The sequence below is a fragment of the Bos mutus genome, chromosome 22, assembly GCF_027580195.1.
Source record: "Bos mutus isolate GX-2022 chromosome 22, NWIPB_WYAK_1.1, whole genome shotgun sequence".
Classification (NCBI taxonomy): Eukaryota; Metazoa; Chordata; class Mammalia; order Artiodactyla; family Bovidae; genus Bos; species Bos mutus.
Window position 1 is genome coordinate 49,621,500 of NC_091638.1, and position 21,248 is coordinate 49,642,747.

The window sequence follows — 21,248 nt, forward strand, 5'->3', positions numbered from 1 at the left end:
ATCACATTTCAAAGTAAACTGACCTTCTACACAGCCTAGATTTTATTAATCCAAACTATCAAATAACTGGTATAATTATAAATCTCAATATACTTAGAGAATTCAAGCCAATTACCAAAGATGACCAAATACTAACCAGACGGGTTGTACCCAAGAGCATGGGACCTCTCCCTTGATTCTGTTGAGGTGAAGAAGATAAAGAAGCCTAAAATATAATTTACGGTATTTTCTGAGTGGCTGGGTAGGGGTTCTTTCTGACCATTTTGTACATGGTACCCAGAACTCTCTGTGGTGTTTATTTGAGGTCAATAAAAATAAAATGATAATACTCAGTATCAGAAAATATTTTAGGTATAATTATTTGCTGAGTTCCACATAATTTCATTGTCAAAATTCAACATAATAGCTACCATATTAAACATAAGAGCAACATTAAACACTTTATCATAAAGTTATTAAACATACACTCTCTGATACTAAACATACACTCTCCTGATACTAAGGACCAAGTGTGGCTATCCATGTCACAAGGCCTGAAAAACCAAGATAGGAAGAGAGGTGACTCATCCACCATTCATCTGGTGAGCAGGGTTTGAATTTAGATATACTCCTGGATCATACCCTCTGATCCTACAACTAAATAGCTGGTTCCCAACCACCTGGTGGGTAGAAACGACAGTGACTCAGGGATAAGCATCTTGGCTCAGTCACTAAGGTTCCACTTGAAACATAGAAAAGTCAATTTACTTTCCTATGCCTGGACTACCCTTTTTCTGAAGAGACAATGGAATTTACAAATATAAAACACAGCCAATTCATTCATTCTTATGCTGCATAAAAGGAGGCAATATTTTAATAAATGATGTTATTATGCTAATAATTAAGTCCATTCTTAATTCCAAGAAGTCACTACCTAAAATTCTATTTTGAAGTATGAAAGTGTATAAATAAATGGAAAAAATGTAATGCCAACTAAAGCAGGGAAAACGATACAAGTTCATTCTCTGAGTTGGTCACTCAAAATATAATAGAAAATAAGCATTATTAATTTATTTATGTAACAAGTGATTAGTATTTGCCAGGCACCGTGTGTGAAGCATTGGATATCTGGGCTTCCCAGGTGGCGCTACTGGTAAAGAACCCGTTTGCCAATGCAGGAGACAAAGCAGGCTCGATCCCTGGGTGGGAAGATCCCCTGGAGGAGAAATGGCAACCCACTCCAGTATTCTTGCCTGGAGAATCGCACAGACAGAGGAGCTTAGCAGACTACAGTCCATGGGGTTGTGGAATAAATACACAGACACGCTCTCTTGTGCTCATACCACACAGCCACTGTTAATCATGAAAGTCATCAAAGTCTTCCCTGTATTAGACAATCATAAATGCATGAAACACTTCCTTCTTGGATAAAATTCTTCCTGCACAGGAAGCTCTGAAATCTAACCTGGTCAGAAAAATACAGGATTTACCAAGAGCAAGACTGTGTATGGATAAACATGACTGTCTGTAATACGGCTCTGAGGTAAGCTTAAGTAATCCTGCAAAAGTGCTCCATTTGTACGATTCCCTTTTCCTAATGTTAAAGTAAGCTAACAGGTTGGCACGGACCACAGATGTAGCTGCATTTTCTTGCGTTTCCTCTGAAACTCTGTTAACACATATGCCAATCTGGAAAATTCCTTTGGCCCACAGGAGGAACTCAAGCCTTGGATAATCAGAAAATAGTTTCCGTCAAAATTATTATTTCATATAAGCTTAAAGTAAAACATAAAAACCCTGGTTGGGACAATCTTGCTCAAAACTCTTCTGGGCTTTGAAAAAATTCCTCAAATCATTTTCTTTTTTTTAGTATCTTAAAAAAAAAAATCCAGGGCTGTACTTCAAAGGGAAATATAAAAGTAGATATTTTTGGCAACCTTGCGCCTTCCCATTGTGGCAGAGTAAGAGCACATCCTATGTGTTATGTGCATCTCTGATTTATAAAGCTGGAGCTACAGCTTAGGCCTCTGGGCTCATACAGATAATTAAAATGCTGTTAAATGAAAATTTTGATTTACTGTAATTACATTCAAATATCTTCATAATTAAGTTCATTTTTCAAGAGACAAGGACTGCACTCATCATATTCAAGGACAGCACGCGCGCGTGCACACACACACACACACACACACACACCTCTGTTCCCACAATGCCAAGGAACAAGGAATCGCCAATTTCTTTTGCTGCTTTAACCAAACAATATTGGAGAATCAGGATCTAAAAAGACTCCTAAGGTTACTGAGACATTCTAGACAGATGGGTGTCTCATCTCATCCTAATCAGGTTTAAGACAGGCGGCCGCAAGGAACCAGCTCCGTGTTCAGGTGTTCTCACATCACGCTCTCTCCTCCAATATTCCAACCTACATCCCATTACCTGCAACTGGGACTCTTTCCCTTGTTCTTCTCCAACTGAAGACAGAGCACTGATCTTTCCAGGCTAAAAGGTCTCAGTTCCCTTAGCCATCTTCATGTGTCTGCTTTTCTTGCTTTCTCTTCCTGTACTATCTCCTAAGCTTTGAATGCTGACCTCAAGAATGTACAAAACTTCGTTTTAGCTTAGCTAGATTTATAAATCCTTCTGTACATCTGGAGTACTTTCAATACAAGTTATCCCTGTAGAGTGGCTTTTGATTCTGCAGTAATGTTGTAGTAAATGAACAAAAAATTCAGGTAAACAAATCCAATTTTATCTCTCAGAGAAAGTCACATATCAGAGTCCTAGATAAATCCCATTTGTGTTTGAGGTACACTGGTAAGGTTTGAGACACCTGACTGTTACCTACCCATCAACCATGCACCACACACAAGGGCAGTGGCACTGTGACACCCTGCACTCAACGAGTTTTGATGTATCTCAGTATCACTGAAACAGATCAAAGAATCTGTGACAGTCAAAAGTGGTTAAAAATTGTGACAGTCTTTTCTTCTTAAGCAAATAAATTAACTGAAATAAATAAGGCTGGGCAGTTAAGTTTCATAACTGGGTAAAAAAATTAGTAAATCGGAATCAACTTGAAGAATACAAAAGACAATATGATATTGTGATGTTTAATACTTTTCAATAAGCAGGTTACCAAGCCTTCTCTGAGCTGATGGATCCATGATCTCAGAGAGCATGAATAATAGCATGGTTATTTAGAAAAAACTAAAGTATGGATCATGGCATGAAAAGACTTTGTTTGGTGTCTGAAAGAGGAGGGCTATTTAGTCTGTCTCTCTTTTTATAAACTCTTTTTTTTTTTTTTTAATTAAAAAAACTGCAAAGCTGTAAGTCTGGTGGATGCCTTGAGAGAAACTATACTTACACATCAGAGAAATCCCCAGTGGTCTTGAAGAATAGAAAGAAAGACTGTTCTCAAGTTTTAAGTGTCTACTATATTAAATTGCATCTAAAATGCACATAGTAAGAGGTACTTGTTGTATTTTTTTAAATAAATTCAATTAAAAACTGGAGCTTATTTCAGTTTTCTTAAATATTTCATTAAAACCTGATAGACACATAAATCAAATTCTATTCTCACCAGTGTGTGGGGAAGTAAGAATTAGTGCTTGTTTCCAGGGCAACAATATCCACATAGCAGGACCCTAGTTAGAGTCAACAGCAGAGAAGGGAAAGAGAATTTGCACATACTGTAAAAAGGGCACACATTCGTTCTATCTTCTCTGGGTTCCTTGGCCCACCATTCTTGTTCAGTCTCACCAGAAACCGCTCACTGAAATGTAGGAGAGAGAGAGACAGAGAAATGTAAGGGACTGCATGCTCCAGAACAAATAAAAAGGGCATTCATAAAGAGACCCTAGACACTTTCAGGACAGCCCATTAGAGAAAAGCAAGGCCAAAAGTACATGTCCAGTGGCAGGAGACTATCTTTCTTGCCAAGCAGCATGCAATAGACACAACAAACTGCATCAGAGATGCTACTGTCTACCTGCCAGTTATGGCTTTTCTCTCCCTAAAGGTGTGTGTGCCCCGAGGGCAGCAATGAGGACTGTGTCTTGTATTCTTCCCAAATACCCTCAAAGCTCTGGCATAATAATAAGCCCATAAGAAGCAAACACATTCTTTGATGTGAACACTCAGATCATCACACAAGGATCATAACACTAGGTCTGAAAGAGTCTACATTACCCAGTTTACATCTTACCACATAACCTTTTCAGAATCATTTTAGAGTGAAGAAAAAATGTTACAGGGACTTACAAACACTTAGGTGAAAAGCAAAAAAAAAAAGAAAGAACGTATGGTAATTATAAAGATGTACTCAGAATTCAATAGGGCCATTAATATATTTTATTTCTCAAACAATATAGGTTAATTCTTGAAGGAAATTATTGAACTGAAAAATGTTAGAAACAGTGTTTGCAACATCTGGAGAAATGTCTCCCTGCTCTCTTACCTCTTTCCTGCCTGTGCCTAGGGTCTCATTCCTATCTCAGCATCCCAAGGTTCTCTACCAATTGTGGCAGGAAAACTGAGTCATGGCAAACACAAAGTATGTGCTTCTAAAAGTAATTTGCTTCTCCTATGCCCAGCGTCACGTACTCATTGCATGTGTCAGATATCAGTAAAAGGGCCAATACTAAAGCATTGGACTAGAATTATAAGATAAGCTATATCAAACGCACAGGTGGCTTAACTTGTTCACTTATTCATTTGTTCATTTAGCCAATGAATAGTCATTAAGTTCTCTGTGCTAAGCACAGGAATACAAATATGAACACAAATGTATACAGGGCACTTTTATTCCTAGAGCTCATGGTCCTGGTAGGCAGCTAAATGAGCAGACATGAAGTTAAGAAAAGATCTGAGCCAGATGTAAATTTGAGATTCTTAAGCCAGGGAATTAGATGGGAATAGTAGGGTGCATGCACAGAATGAGAGGGAAAAGGGGCTCTGGACAATCCTGAGAACACTGACATAAAAGAAATAGGTAGAAGAAGAAGAACTTGCAGAGTAGACATGTGGGATCAAAAAGAAAAACAGAAGAAAAATAAGAAGAGTGGTGGGCTGCTGTATTAGTTAGGGAAAAGAGTATCTGAAAGAGGGGGCGGGGGGATCACTGAGGCCCAAGGACACTGAGAATCACATGAGACAACAAAAAAACAGTATCCACTGGATGTCATAACAGAGATCACTGGTGATTATGGCAAGAACCCTTTTTGTGGAATGATAAAGAGGCTTAGTGTGAGAGTAAGAAAGAAGGAAGCGGAAACAGTGAGTCTAGACCGCTCTTTGAAGAGATGAAGATGTGGAAGTGATAAGCTTTCAGTTAAATGGGCATGTTGAGGTGAGGGAGATCTTTGTTTAAAAATGTGGTAACATATATATTCAATTAATTTTCAGTATCAAAATTCAGTGAGGGAGAACAGCAGTTTCAAAAATGGTGCTGAACAATCCATATTAAAAAACTGAACCATGATCCCTGCTTACACGAAATTAACTTGAATTTATCATAGACCTAAATATTAAGAGCTAAAAACTATAAGAATACACACAAGAAAAATGAGACAAGTACCTTTGTGTATCTTGTTCACATTTGTTTTTCTATATTGAGCACACAGTAGAAAAATCTTTGTGATCTTAGATTATTAAGCAAATATTATGAATCAAAACAAAATAATAAATTGGACTTAACTAAAGTTAAAATCATCCTCTCTTTGAAAGACACTGCTAAGAAAATGAAAAGACAAGCTATAGACTGGGTGAAAATATTTACAGACTACTCTAAGAAAGGACTGTACTGAGAACATAAAAAGTAATCTCAGAACTCAATAAGTAACAACTCAAAGATGGACAAAAAATCTGAATATACCTTTCATTAAAGAATATACAGGGATGGCAAATAAGCTCAAGAGAAGCAGGGGACATAGATCCCTGGTCCAGGAAGACTCTACATGTTGTGCAGTAACTAAGTTCGCATGTCATAACTACTGAGTCTGTGCTCTAGAGCCTGGGAGCCACAACAGAAGCCACTGCAATGAGAAACCCATGGACCACAACTAGAGAGTAGCCCCCACTTGCTGCAGCTAGAGGAAGCCCATGTTCAACAGCAAAAACCCAGTGCAGCCAAAAATAGATAAATAAGTAATTTTAAAATTTCTTTAAAAAGGACACCATCAAGAAAGGGAAAGATAATTCACTGAATGAAAGAAAATATTTTCAAATAATACATCTGATAAGGGACTTGTAGAACTTTTACAACTCAATAATAAAAGAACTTAAATGGACATTTCTGTTTAGAAGATGAACAAAGAGCCAATAAGGATATGAAAAGGTGTCCAACATTATTAGCCATTAGGGAAATGCAAATTAAAACCACAATGAAGGCACTAGTTCACTTCTACTAGAATGACTTTAATTAAACAGATAATACCAAGTGTTGGCAAGAAGATGGAGAAACTGGAACCATCATATAATGCTAGTGGGAATGTAAAATGACATAGCCACTTTGGAAAACAGTCTGGTGGTTTCTCAAAAGGTTAAACATAGTTTAATGTAGGATCTACCAATTCCACTTCTCAGTATATATTTACAAGAGGAATTGAAAATATATGGCCACACAAAAAACTACATGAACATTCATAGCAGCATTTTTCATAATAGCCAAAAGATGAAAACAACCGAACTATCTACCAACAAATGAATGGCTGAATAAAACATGGTAGGTATATCCACATTGGGTTATTATTTAACCATAAGAAAATAATGTATCTTCACAATTTGTGAGAGTCAAAATGACTGTTTTTTTTTTTTTCATTTCAAAGAGCCCTAGGTATAAATCAAATTATTTCCTGTTTTGCTGACTTCACCAATGGGTATGATAGATAAATGGTGCTTTCTGTTAACATTCAAACTATTTGAAGGCAAATATCTATCCAATGTTTCCTAATTTGGCAACAGCTCTTCTGCAAAAGAAGTGGTCAATATTGCTGGGACATATGGTATTAAACACAGTTAGGTTTCTGTCCTCCAGGACTTCTCAGAGTCTTGAAATGCTATTATGTGTTGAAGTATCAATGGGACAGGTGACCTTTGACCCCACAACCTGCCTCTGCATAAGACCGTGGAATCTGAATGGATACAATTTGGTAAAGGCTGAGTGAATCTATTTGCCAATCAGAGGCACAACTCCTCATATATCCTAAAAGTGGGAAAGGAACTGTGGCAAAAAGAGTAAAATTTATTTAGAAGACTTTACAAACATCCACACCTCTATATGAGAGCGACAGGTCAGTTTTCTCTGGGTAAAAAAACTCTTATTTCAAGAGAAAAAAAAAGAGATGGTTAAATTCTGATTCTTTAATAAGCAATGTTATGAGAGAACTGTTCTACACTTACTTGTCTTTATGATGAGCTATACATGAACAGTATATTAAGCTACATTAATTTCATATTATTGAGCAAGTTCTTACAAATGAAATCCATAATTTGAATCTGTGGCAAGTCTAATAGTCTTAATTTTAAGATCATTTGCTTTTATGAGAGTCCTAATTCCTGGGTGGTAGTGCATTTCACACATTTCTCCACTGATGGTAATTCATGCATCCCCACAGCGAATGTCTGATGACCAACAATGAGGAGGTAGTCTGCGCCAGGTGCTGAGGCAGGGACAAAGTCTTATTCCTGAGGGAGGCTATTTCCTGAAGACTCTGCTTTGGAAATACAAGCACGCACCTCAAATAAATTCAGAGGAATTCTCACAGCTCTTTCAATGTAATCTTCACACTTCTTCACATTGGCCTCTGTGGAAATGGATGCCAACCACTTAGCATCTCTCATGATAACTCCCCAGGTGCTTGAAAGCAGCAAGTGGCCCCAAGGCCATACTACATGGCACAACCCAACAGATTAGGAAATTTCTAATCTTGCCTCACAGTTGCAGTTGCCAATTTAGATCCTTGGTTTTATTTCTCAAGTTCTTCAAGTTTTCCCACTTCATTCTAAATCACAGAGAGTAGAGATGCATAAAGGGATTTCATTAAGGTAAATCAGTGCTGCAGTTTTCAAATTTATTTTTAGTACCAACTTTTCCCTTCTTTTCAACAAAACCTTACACTATTCACCAACACATGAAAAATTTAATAATAGAGCTACTTTGGTTGAATCAGAGGCAGAGAGAAGGGATAGGAGCAGGAATCCTCCCTACTTAGGCCTCCCTCCTAACCACCACCTGTGCCTGAGACACATCAGGGCTCCAAAGAATATTTTTATACCTCCTAGTACAATTCAAGAGTTTTTTCCAACCTCCCTCTCTCCTTTTTATTCTTTCAACAAGCATTCACGAACCCCTACCATGTTCCAGAATCTAAGCAAGAAGATAGAAATGGAGAAATAAAATGTTCCCTGTCCTCAAGGCTCTGAGTCTACTGGGAGAAGGAGACACAGAACAAAAATGACAACACAATGTGAGAATTCTATAATTAACCGCACAGAAATGGGCTGACAAGCTCCGATGGGCTGAAGACAGGCTGCCTGCGAGATACTGGGACACCTTCTGGCAATACTGCTAGACTCTGAGCATTTGGTAAGGGAAAGTTACAAAGGAAGAGAAGGGGATTCCAGGAGAAGTGTGCACCAAGGCAGCTTGATGGTGGGGAAGTAGAAGAGGGCACTCGAGAGCTGGGGCATGTTGGGCAATGCAGAGAGGACAAACCCACGGTGTGGATTACATGTGAGGGTTGTCCTCCTTGGCCATCACAAGGTGTACCTCCCAGTTTATTAAAAGTGCAGATTCCTGTGCCCCATTCCAGATCTGGATCAGAATCTCTAGAGGGGAGGACTTTTGGAGGGAGTCCAAGAATTTGTATTTCTAAAAAGGTCTCAGTTGGTTGTCAGGATTAACAAGTTTGGAAAACCCCATTATGGGCCTTACAGGAGCTCTGAAAGTTAAACTATGAGAAGCAATGTTGATCTCATAAGTTTTTAGCATGATCACTTCAGCTACTGTGTGGAAGGCAGGCTTGTGACATAGAAAACACTCTAAAGACAGAGAAGAGCAGCGCTGGCAAGTTACAATGCTGTTCTGGGGCTGAAGAAAGGTGAAACAATGTGAGGTATACTTAGATGACAAAGCTGACCAGATGGAGCAGTTAACCAAATGTGGTAGTGTTGACCAGAGAAGGTACAAGGAGGAAGATATAAACTTCAGACCTGTTCAGTTTAGTTGTTCAGTCATGTCTGACTCTTTGCAACCCCATGAACTACAGCACGCCAGGGCTCCCTGCCCATCACCAACTCCCGGAGTTTACTCAAACTCATGTTCATTGAGTCATCTCATCCTCTGTCGTTCCCTTCTCCTCCTGCCTTTAATCTTTCCCAGCATCAGGGTCTTTTCAAATGCGTCAGTTCTTTGCATCAGGTGGCCAAAATTTCAGATAAGCATGCTGAATTTGAGGTCTCTTGGATATGCAGGTGCACAAAAAACAGGCAGCTGAAAGCCCAAGTGTGAAGCTCAGGGAAAAGGTGTGGTAGGGGCATATAGCCCTGCACTCAACTTGCTACAGCAGCAGCTGTTAACAGCTGCCACTTAATGAGTGTCTTTTGTGTACCAGGCATTGTTTAAAGTGTTTCTTTTCTTGCCTAATTGCATTTAATTCTCATAACAGTTATTTCACCTCTGAAGAAACTGACAGTCAAAGTTTCTGACTTGAGATAAAAAAGCAGAGTGGTAAAGTTAGAATTCAAATCTAAAGCTCTTTGACTTCCAAGCCCATGCTTTATCTGTATTTCATCTTATGAAATGAACATCGAAAAAAAAAAAGTGTGTGATGGAAGGGAGGAGGGGATTGCTGGGCAAATATATCTGGGAAATGCTGCAAACCACATCCTGTCCTAGAGATGAACTGAGAGTGTCCGTGTCACAGAGGCCCCCAGAGGGGCTGTGTGAATGAAACCCAGCTAGTGCCAGGATCCCAATCACCCACAGGGGGCACCTGACCCCTCCGATTAGAAAGGCCATTCCAAGCCCTGACTCCAGCACTCCCGGTGGCACTGAGTCTCTTTGAGGTTCATGGCATTCCCACCCAAAAGACTTGGAGATCAGAGGGGGCAACACTTTGTCAGATTTGGAACAAGCAGAGGCTCTTGAATGACAATCCCAGAAAACAGATTCTTTTCATTTTCTCTAAAGCAAAAGAGACACATGAGTAAATCTGTTATCACACAGTCTCAAAGTTACAATAGCGTTTCTATAATTATACAGGCCCTACAGGGTCTTTGGCCTTTCCAAGTGGCTCAGTGGTAAAGACCTTGCCTGTCAATGCAGCAGAGGCAGGAAATGTGGGTTTGACCCCTGGGTCAGGAAGGGCTCCTGGGGGAGGAAATGGCAACCTACTCCAGTATTCTTGCCTGGAAAATCCCATAACAATCCATAGGGTCAAAAAGAGTTGGATATGACTGAGTGACTGAGCACACATGCACGCACAGGGTCTTTAGAAATCATGAACTCTCAACAAAATGAACTCAATGGTAATTTAATTATCAGTTACACAGGGAGCTACAAACAGTTGTTTTTACTCTAAATGATTTACGCTCTCACCCCGGGATCAGGCTTCCAATTTTAACAATGTGCTTAGTCGCTCAATCGTGTCCAACTCTTTGTAACCCCGTGGAATGTAGCCCGCCAGGCTTCTCTATGTGGATTCTCCAGGAAAAAAATACTGGAGTGGGTAGCTGTTCCCTTCTCCAGGGGATTTTCCCAATCCAGGGATTGAACCCAGGTCTGCCGCATTGCATGCAGATTCTTTACTGACTAAGCCACCACAGAAGCCCAAGAATACTGGAGTGGGTAGCCTAAACCTTCTCCAAGGAATCTTCCCGACCCAGCAATGAAACTGGGATCTCCTGCATTGCAGGCAGATTCTTTATCAGCTGAGCTACCAGGGAAGCACCAATACAAATTTTAAAATAACAATGTTAAAAATAAAAATTTTAGGGATTTCCCTGGTAGTACAGTAGCTAAGACTCCACACTCCCAAAGCAGAGGGCCTAGGTTCAATCCCCGGTCAGGGAACTAATCCCACATGCTTGCAACTAAGATCTGGTGCAGCCAAATAAATAAATAAATATATATTTTTAAAAAAATAAAAATTTAAAACAATAATGTTAAAATTAACAGTAAAAATTTTAACAATTAAAAATATGTAAATGAACATATGAGGCTGAAGTGAGGGTGAGACTCCACTGACAGGACAGCACAATGAGGAGTCAGCTCATCTTTGCCACCTCCAACATTAAAGCCGTAATACTTCTAAGGAAGGTGTACCTCTCTATGTGAGAAAGCCAGGGGGCAGAGGGTTGGCCCTGCTTTCTTTATAATTTGCTAATCACACCTATGGGGACTAAAGAAGCCCCGCACTTTTACATTTCTCAGCTAAACGTCAAGCAGTCTGAAGTACTGTAGAAAAGTAATCATGATGTCAAAAAAGCAATGTTAAAATAGTAGGTGCCACGAGCCACTCTCATTCTATCTTCCAGATCTTGCTTCCCTCCTCCCTCATACTGATAATCTCTGGTTCTGGGATTTCCCACTCTTTGTTCATGATGTGAACATTATTGTTCTTTTAAATTTCATTCCTTTACTCATGTTTTTCTCTGATTAGCATAATATAGGATAAGAGGAATATATATTCATAAGTGAAAGAAAATCATAGTATTTGTCTAAGGTTTTTTCTGGTCTGTCAAACAAAACACACACATACACACACACATCTACAGATTTGGCCTGCTGTACCTACATAAGTCCTCCAGTTAAAGATAACAGAATACATATTATTTATACTTATTAACTTGTTCCTGTCACTATTTCTGCTGTTTCTGTGCAAATGAAGCAAAGTCTTACAGTTCACTAGATCATGAGGGAGTCCTGATAGGAACAGCAGAGCTTACAAAAACCAAAATAAACATATACAGAAGAAATAGAAAAACCTTGATTGTTTCTTGAATGGAAGCTAGAAAACTCAGCCAATCTGAAAACTAAATAAATATTTTTATCTGTCAGACATTTTACTAGATATTTTCTAGGCTTTTAAAGTATAAGACTGAGAAATGCAGAATAATCTCAGGAAACAATAGCAAATAAAGATTTCATAAGTACTAAAATTTTGAATGAAGTGTTTGAGAACTTTAATTTTTTTTAAAGTATAAGATAAGAACGGTGTTCACTGCACTATGTCAAAATCTTTCTTACTTTCCCTTAATACTGAAAAACTGATGATATGTTTAAAAACAGTATTACAGTGACACAGCTGACATGGTATAGAGACAAGACTACAACTTAAGTCTGGATTCTTCAAGTTCAGTTTAGTCACTCAGTTGTGTCCAGCTCTTTGTGACCCCATGGACTGCAGCATGCCAGGCTTCCCTGTCCATCACCAACTCCCGGAGCTTGCTCAAACTATGTCCATCGAGTTGGTGATGCCATCAAACCATCTCATCCTCCGTTGTCCCCTTCTCCTCCTGCCTTCAATCTTGCCCAGCCTCAGGGTCTTTTCCAATGAGTCATTTCTTCTCATCAGGTGGCCAAAGTTTGGAGTTTCAGCTTCATCATCAGCATCAGTCCTTCCAATGAATATTCAGGACTAATTTCCTTTAGGATTGACTGGTTTGATCTCCTTACAGTCCAAGGGACTCTCAAAGCCTATACTAATTCCTGTAGTCAATTGTCTTTCATGATACATATTTAAATAGCAAAAATAATATTCAATATTGATCAAAAAGAAATAAACCAACTTAAAATTAGTGCATCTCTAAATATTATATACCTAGGCATGTACACAAATGGATATATCTGAGACCACAAAGGACCTTCTCCTTGGTCTTCCTCTCTTGTGTCATGTCTTGCCCTCCTCTTGATATCCTGTGCACACAGATTAAGTCTACCCTGCACAGCCAGTTCACCAGATCACTCCCACCAGGATTTATGCTGTGCCATTATAATATGGTACCCACTAGCCACATGTAGTTATCCGTATTTAATTAAAATTAATAATATTAGAAACGGTTCTCAGTTACAGGTCATATTCCAAGTGCTAAACAGCCACATGTAGTTAGTAGCTACCTTGCAGACCATAATGTTCTGCCATATATAGAACATTTATATTGTCGTGATGGCACCCCACTCTTGCCTGGCAAATCCCATGGATGGAGGAGCCTGGTAGGCTGTAGTCCATGGGGTCACTAAGAGTCAGACACAACTGAGTGACTTCCCTTTCACTTTTCACTTTCATGCATTGGAGAAGGAAATGGCAACCCACTCCAGTGTTCTTGCCTGGAGAATCCCAGAGACAGGGGAGCCTGGTGGGCTGCCGTCTAGGGGGTCACACAGAGTCGGACATGACTGAAGTGACTTAACAGCTTAGCAGCAGACAGTTCTATTGCATAGCACAACTCTTTAGGCTTGGGGGAAGAGGTGGTCACTGAGACAAAGGGCTCTGTACTACTGCACAGCAGCATTGTTCCAAAGCACAAAATTGTAATGCTGTCAACAGTAGGGCCAGGATACAGAGCTGGGGTTTTGGGGTTGAAGGAAAGTTGTTCAGAGGGCCATATTCAGGAATGGCAGTCCTCTGGGCAGGCATTCCTGGTCTCAGAAATGGCTATGTGAGAGGCAAGTAGACTTCTGAAAGTGTAGCAATCAAACAGCCAGATGAGGAAGTCTACACAGATGAGCTGGACCAAAATTTTGTGAGCCAGTATAGGACCCAAGTGAGGCAGTCTGAGATGTCAATGGCCAGGGATCTGGGACAAGAGTCTAGAAGTCAGAATATAAGGCATCACCAGTGAGCACATTCCATGTGGTCTGCCCTTTGGCCTCTTCTGAACTTTTCATTGAGAGTGGGGCAGCCTTAAATCCAGATGTGTGCAGAGAGTAATTTGCAGCTTCATGGAAGATTTGTTCTACCTGAGCTTAGGGTTGGTGCAAGACAATCATACTTGTGCAGACCTGAACTGGGGATTTGGGAGCTTCTGAGTACTCTAGTCAGTACAGGCTGCATATTATTTTTAAGTAAATACAGTCTCTTCTCTGCACGTAGAATGTTGCACCAGTTGGTACCAATTCACTGCACAAGTTAAGACAGGCCTAGTCATCTCTACAAAAAAAGATCTTCACGACCAAGACAATCACGAACGTGTGATCACTCACCTAGTGCCAGACATCCTGGAATGGGAAGTCAAGTGGGCCTTAGAAAGCATAACTACGAACAAAGTTAGTGGAGGTGATGTTATTCCAGTTGAGCTATTTCAAATCCTGGAAGATGATGCTGTGAAAGTGCTGCACTCAATACACTAGCAAATTTGGAAAACTCAGCAGCGGCCACAGGACTGGAAAAGGTCAGTTTTCATTCCAATCCCAAAAAAAGGCAATGCCAAAGAATGCTCAAGCTACCACACAATTGCACTCATCTCACACACTACTAAAATAATGCTCAAAATTCTCCAAGCCAAGCTTCAGCAATATGTGAACCGTGAACTTCCAGATGTTCAAGCTGGTTTTAGAAAAGGCAGAGGAACCAGAGATCAAACTGCATAGAAAAAGCAAGAGAGCTCCAGAAAAACATCTATTTCTGCTTTATTGACTATGTCAAAGCCTTTGATTGTATGGCTCACAAGAAACTGTGGAAAATTCTGAAAGAGATGGGAATACCAGACCACCTGACCTGCCTCTTGAGAAACCTGTATGCAGGTCAGGAAGCAACAATTAGAACTGGACATGGAACAACAGACTGGTTCCAAATAGAAAAAGGAGTACGTCAAGGCTGTATATTGTCACCCTGCTTATTTAACTTATATGCAGAGTACATCATGAGAAACGCTGGGCTGGAAGAAGCACAAGCTGAAATCAAGATTGCTAGGAGAAATATCAATAACCTCAGATATGCAGATGACACCACCCTTATGGCAGAAAGTGAAGAGGAACTAAAAAGCCTCTTGATGAAAGTGAAAGAGGAGAGTGAAACAGTTGGCTTAAAGCTCAACATTCAGAAAACGAAGATCATGGCATCCAGTCCCATCACTTCATGGCAAATAGATGGAGAAACAGTGGAAACAGTGTCAGACTTTATTTTGGGGGGCTCCAAAATCACTGCAGATGGTGACTGCAGTCATGAAATTAAAAGACGCTTATTCCTTGGAAGGAAAGTTATGACCAACCTAGATAGCACATTCAAAAGCAGAGACATTACTTTGCCAACAAAGGTCCATCTAGTCAAGGCTATGGCTTTTCCTGTGGTCATGTATGGATGTGAGAGTTGGACTGTGAAGAAGGCTGAGCGCCGAAGAATTGATGCTTTTGAACTGTGGTGTTGGAGAAGACTCTTGAGAGTCCCTTGGACTGCAAGGAGATCCAACCAGTCCATTCTGAAGGAGATCAGCCCTGGGATTTCTTTGGAAGGAATGATGCTAAAGCTGAAACTCCAATACTTTGGCCACCTCATGCAAAGAGTTGACTCATTGGAAGAGACTCTGATGCTGGGAGGGATGGGGGGCAGGAGGAGAAGGGGACGACAGAGGATGAGATGGCTGGATGGCAACACTGACTCGATGGACATGAGTTTGGGTGAACTCCGGGAGTTGGTGATGGACAGGGAGGCCTGGCATGCTGCAATTCATGGGGGTTGCAAAAAGTAGGACACGACTGAGTGACTGAACTGAACTGAGTCATCTCTGGCCTGCTTGCCAAGGTACTAAAGGGTAATCCAAAACACAGACATAGTCAGAGTTTGCCTTCCTCATTTATTTTATGTATTTCCTATATACCAAGGTGGGCCACAAACTAATGAGCATCTTCTGAAGCCCAGGCCTTTGGGAAACATATCCAGGTATCTTCTCCTGTGTTCCGTCTCTAGGACTCTGACCTCCAGGCCAGACTATCTACCATCAAATACATATCTCCTGCAAACATACCTTGAACTATATGACTTCCTGTCTTAAAAAGGAAACTTTCAGTGGTGTTCCATCTCTGCATATAAAACCCATAATCCTCCACTTATTAATCCAGGTCTTGTGGCATTTGTCCTCTCCCTGCCTTTCTAGGTTCCCCTATTTCCATCAACACATCTTGTTTCTGATCAGATAAGCCTGCTTGCCTTTCCCTAAATTACTATTTTTTTGCCCACTGTGTCCTCTCTCCCCACTTCTCTACTGCTGCTCAAACCTGCCTAACCTTTGAGGCCCAGCTCAAATGTGTGGTATAAAGGTTTCTGTGACCCAGCAGTCAGAAGGGACCTGTTCCTCAATATCTAACCATTTACACCAGTGATTCTGATGGGTTAGTATTAGAGCTGGTTGTATGTTTATGTGGCACCTCTTCTGTACAGAAAAGAATTAACATAGCAGGCCTGAGACTGCTATCCTTAGAAAGGCCTGCTGGCAAAGTTGGCCTCTGGCCGGCATCTGGGATCTGACTCTTGTCTTGCAGTGCTCCCAACACTGTGCCTAGACTTTTTATGTGAACAATATGGTTTATACTGAACACTTGCTTCCCTTCTGGGCATTTTGTATATGCTAAACAAAGGGTTCTTATACAACCAAACCCCCAAAATGTTGGTTGCTAGATCTCTAGTGGGCTTCCTAGGGCAGAAACACTGCACATCTGTCACTGCATTTTAACTAGAAATGAGTATTTGAAGACAATGCTCTGTGTGACCCCTAATGTGATGGAGGGAGCATTAGGAGCCTGTGTGTGGAGTCCTTCAGACTCTACCTGGTTCTTCTTCCTAATAAGCCACCGGTGTATCCTTACTCCATTGGTATAATAAATATCAGCCACAAGTACAACTCTGAGTCCCATGAGTCCTTCTAGTGAATGAACACTGGGATTGTCCTGGGATCTTCAACACATCCTTTAAGTCCAATGTCCTTGTCTGTAAAGCAGCAGGGACTGTACCTCCTACATCTCTGCGATCCTCAAGGAATTGAGCACAGAGGTTTAATTTCTAGATACTTGACTTTAATAACTTTAGAAGGACTATACAATTAAAACACCAAAGTAGCTAAGGGCAAAATGAAAAATAATAAAGGGGCAGTTTTCCCCAAAGGCTCCTGTCTATATACACACAGCTTTTCCCTGCTTTAAAGGCTCTCATGGGCTTCACAGCAATAAATGAGTATTCTGAATGTACCCACTGCTGCCACAGGGCTCTGATGACTTCTTAGTTTAATGAAATCTCTCTACCATCTTGCTACTCAGCTAAAAAGAGACTCTGTCTCTTGTTCAAGCTAACAGAGACTCTGTCACTTTAAGTCCCAGGGGAGGGTACCTGCTAGGTACCCAGCAAAAGCAGGGCCTCTGCGGCAGGGAGAATCTCTGCAGTGGCCACAGACCTCTATTTGCCTTTCCTGTCTTTCAGAAGCCCATCTAAAGCACATAAAAACACTGATATTTGGACTCAAGAGCAAAGTTCTGACATGTATGATAACAATAATAATTATGAATATTTACTGAGATTTACTGTCTGCCAGGGCCTGATTTAGGGACTTCACATGTAGCATCACCATGATGATGCAGAGATTACTATTTCAGAGTTTGAGGACATGGAAGCACAGAGAGGTTAAGCAGCCTGGCTTATTTGGCAGCACTAAAGCAAAGGAGAAAAGAAAAGATATAAGCATCTGAATGCAGAGTTCCAAAGAATAGCAAGAAGAGATAAGAAAGACTTCCTCAGTGATCAATGCAAAGAAATAGAGGAAAACAACAGAATGGGAAAGACTAGAGATCTCTTCAAGAAAATCAGAGATACCAAAGGAACATTTCATGCAAAGATGGGCTCGATAAAGGACAGAAATGGTATGGACCTAACAGAAGCAGAAGATATTAAGAAGAGATGGCAAGAATACACAGAAGAACTGTACAAAAAAGATGTTCACGACCCAGATAATCACAATGGTGTGATCACTGACCTAGAGCCAGACATCCTGGAATGTGAAGTCAAGTGGGCCTTAGAAAGCATCACTACGAACAAAGCTAGTGGAGGTGATGGAATTCCAGTTGAGCTATTCCAAATCCTGAAAGATGATGCTGTGAAAGTGCTGCACTCAATATGCCAGCAAATTTGGAAAACTCAGCAGTGGCCACAGGACTGGAAAAAGTGAGTTTTCATTCCAATCCCAAAGAAAGGCAATGCCAAAGAATGCTCAAACTACCGCACAATTGCACTCATCTCACATGCTAATAAAGTAATGCTCAAAATTCTCCAAGCCAGGCTTCAGCAATATGTGAACCGTGAACTTCCTGATGTTCAAGCTGGTTTTAGAAAAGGCAGAGGAACCAGAGATCAAATTGACAACATCCGCTGGATCATGGAAAAAGCAAGAGAGTTCCAGAAAAACATCTATTTCTGCTTTATTGACTCTGCCAAAGCCTTTGACTGTGTGGATCACAAGAAACTGTGGAAAATTCTGAAAGAGATGGGAATACCAGACCACCTGACCTGCCTCTTGAGAAATCTGTATGCACGTCAGGAAGCAACAATTAGAACTGGACATGGAACAACAGATTGGTTCCAAATAGAAAAAGGAGTACGTCAAGGCTGTATATTGTCACCCTGCTTATTTAACTTATATGCAGAGTACATCATGAGAAATGCTGGACGGAAGAAGCACAAGCTGGAATCAAGACTGCCAGGAGAAATATCAATAACCTCAGATATGCAGATGACACCACCCTTATGGCAGAAAGTGAAGAGGAACTAAAAAGCCTCTTGATGAAAGTGAAAGTGGAGAGTGAAAAAGTGGGCTTAAAGCTCAACATTCAGAAAACGAAGATCATGGCATCCGGTCCCATCACTTCATGGGAAATAGATGGAGAAAGTGGAAACAGTGGCTGACTTTATTTTTTTGGCCTCCAAAATCACTGCAGATGGTGACTGCAGCCAGGAAATTAAGACGCTTACTCCTTGGAAGGAAAGTTATGACCAACCTAGATAGCATACTCAAAAGCAGAGACATTCCTTTGCCAACAAAGGTCCGTCTAGTCAAGGCTATGGTTTTTCCAGTGGTCATGTATGGATGTGAGAGTTGAACTGTGAAGAAGGCTGAGCACCCAAGAATTGATGCTTTTGAACTGTGGTGTTGGAGAAGACTCTTGAGAGTCCCTTGGACTGCAAGGAGATCCAACCAGTCCATTCTGAAGGAGATCAGCCCTGGGATTTCTTTGGAAGGAATGATGCTAAAGCTGTAACTCCAGTACTTTGGCCACCTCATGTGAAGAGTTGACTCATTGGAAAAGACTCTGATGCTGGGAGGGATGGGGGGCAGGAGGAGAAGGGGACGACAGAGGATGAGATGGCTGGATGGCATCACTGACTCGATGGATGTGAGTCTCAGTGAACTCCAGGAGTTGATGATGGACAGGGAGGCCTGGCGTGCTGCGATTCATGGGGTCGCAAAGAGTCGGACACGACTGAGCAACTGAACTGAACTGAACCATGGTAAGGCAGGCAGGCTCCATCAGGAGTGTGAATTCAGGGAGCTTAGAACAAGGCCAAGGACAGACCTCAAAGGTCAAATCCAACAATGGGGGAAAGAGAGGGTGGGATTAATTGACAGAGTAGTATGGAAATATATACATTATTATATGTGAAGCAGATAGTCAGTGGAAATTTGCTGTATGATGCAGGGAGCTCAAACTGGTGCTCTGTGACAACTTAGAGGGATGGGTAGGGATGGGATGGGATGGGATGGGCTGGGCTGGGCTGGGCTGGGAGGGGGGAGGCAGGTTCAAGAGGAAGGAGACATATGTATACCTCTGGCTGATTCATGTTGATGTATGGCAGAAGCCAACACAACATTGTAAAGCAACTATCCTCCAATTTAAAATAGTTTTTTTAAAAGGTCGAGTCCAGGAATCCTGAATTCTCCTGATTTACAAGGCTGAAGCTGAAGAATTTCAAGCAGGGTAGGTACTGGGGATGGGCCATGGATGGACTGGATTACCCTCAGGGGTAGGAGGATGAAGTCTCAGACTGATCCTGGTGGACCACAACCTGGTGACGGACAGAGTGTGGAGCCAGTGTAGGTAGATTGGATGAGGTAGAAGCCAAGGTACAGGTCACAAAACAGCAAGGGGACTATTTCCAGAGTGGGTCTTTCACTCTGGAAATAGGAAATAAGGAGAGTCTCCTTAAAGGAGACTTCTCAGCCTGAGGTCAGACAGGTCATAGACCCTTTGTGTATCCTCAAAAAGAGGATGTAAAGAGGGCACGTATCCATCTGTGGGTACATGCAATCTTCCAAGGAAAGAGTATCAAAAGGTCCTTGGCTGCTTCTCCCTGGTTTACTTCTGTGTCTTCACAGAATCTTGCAGGCTCCTGACACAGGCTAGGATGCTCTTCCAGGCAGTGGGAAGCTGACTGCAAGCTTGTGCCTCCATTTCCTCTAATGCCATACCTTTTGGTTTTTGACCCTACACCAATGCCCCTAATCAGTTATAAACTAGGCTAACTATTCCTCTGAAGCCATCTATATGGTGCTCACCCTTATAAGCATGAGCTTTAATATACTCCACAAATTTCTTGGAGTAGAAGTAAAAAGATGTTTTAATGCAAAAATTCAAGGCAAACTATTTAAGTCAAACAACTTACATTTCAGGGTTTCTGAGGGAGATAATGCTTAACTTTGATCTCAGTAAGCTTCTTTCTCAACTTGTCTCCTAAATTTGGATTCCTGCTGTGGTTTCAGTGATATAACATTCTGGCATCAAGAATGTGTACCTCAGGGCACCACTAGCAGGAAAGCCTGCTTGTTGTTGGAAGGAACAGTGAGCAGCCACCAAACACAGATCCCCGGCCTGCAGGAATTCATGACTATGACCGCTGTTGCTGTGGTTTAGTCGCTCAGTCATGTCTGACTCTTTTGTGACCCCATGGACTGTAGTCTACCAGGCCTCTCCATCCATGGAATTTTATAGGCAAGAATACTGGAGTGTGTTGCCATTTCTACTCCAGGAGGTCTTTCTGGAGATCTTCCTGACCCAGGGATTGAACCAGTGTCTCTGGCATTGGCAGGTGGATTCTTTACCACTAAGCCAGCAGGGAAGCCTAACGATGACCATTAGAGCCCCTTAAAAGTTTCTGATTTCAATGTCGTGCTGATTTTGTAATTGCTTGGATAGTCTCTCATGAATTCCTATGGCAATATGGTATAATAGGCCATGGCTGATTCATGTCAATGTATGGCAAAAAACACTACAATATTTTAAAGTAATTAGG

General features: G+C 41.1%; 1 protein-coding gene across 9 annotated transcripts in view; it reads right to left on the bottom strand.

The window, feature by feature from the left end:
* DOCK3 (dedicator of cytokinesis 3) overlaps positions 1-21,248 on the bottom strand; it is a 304,753-nt gene that overhangs the window by 113,229 nt on the left and 170,276 nt on the right. For 8 of the 9 annotated variants that reach the window (XM_070359225.1, XM_070359222.1, XM_070359224.1 and 5 more), the window contains one exon: positions 3,673-3,754. The exons of the other annotated variant lie outside the window; for it this stretch is intronic. In XM_070359225.1, coding sequence (XP_070215326.1) covers positions 3,673-3,754 — 82 coding nt within the window. The remainder of the gene's footprint in view (positions 1-3,672; positions 3,755-21,248) is intronic. 9 annotated transcript variants of the gene reach the window in all.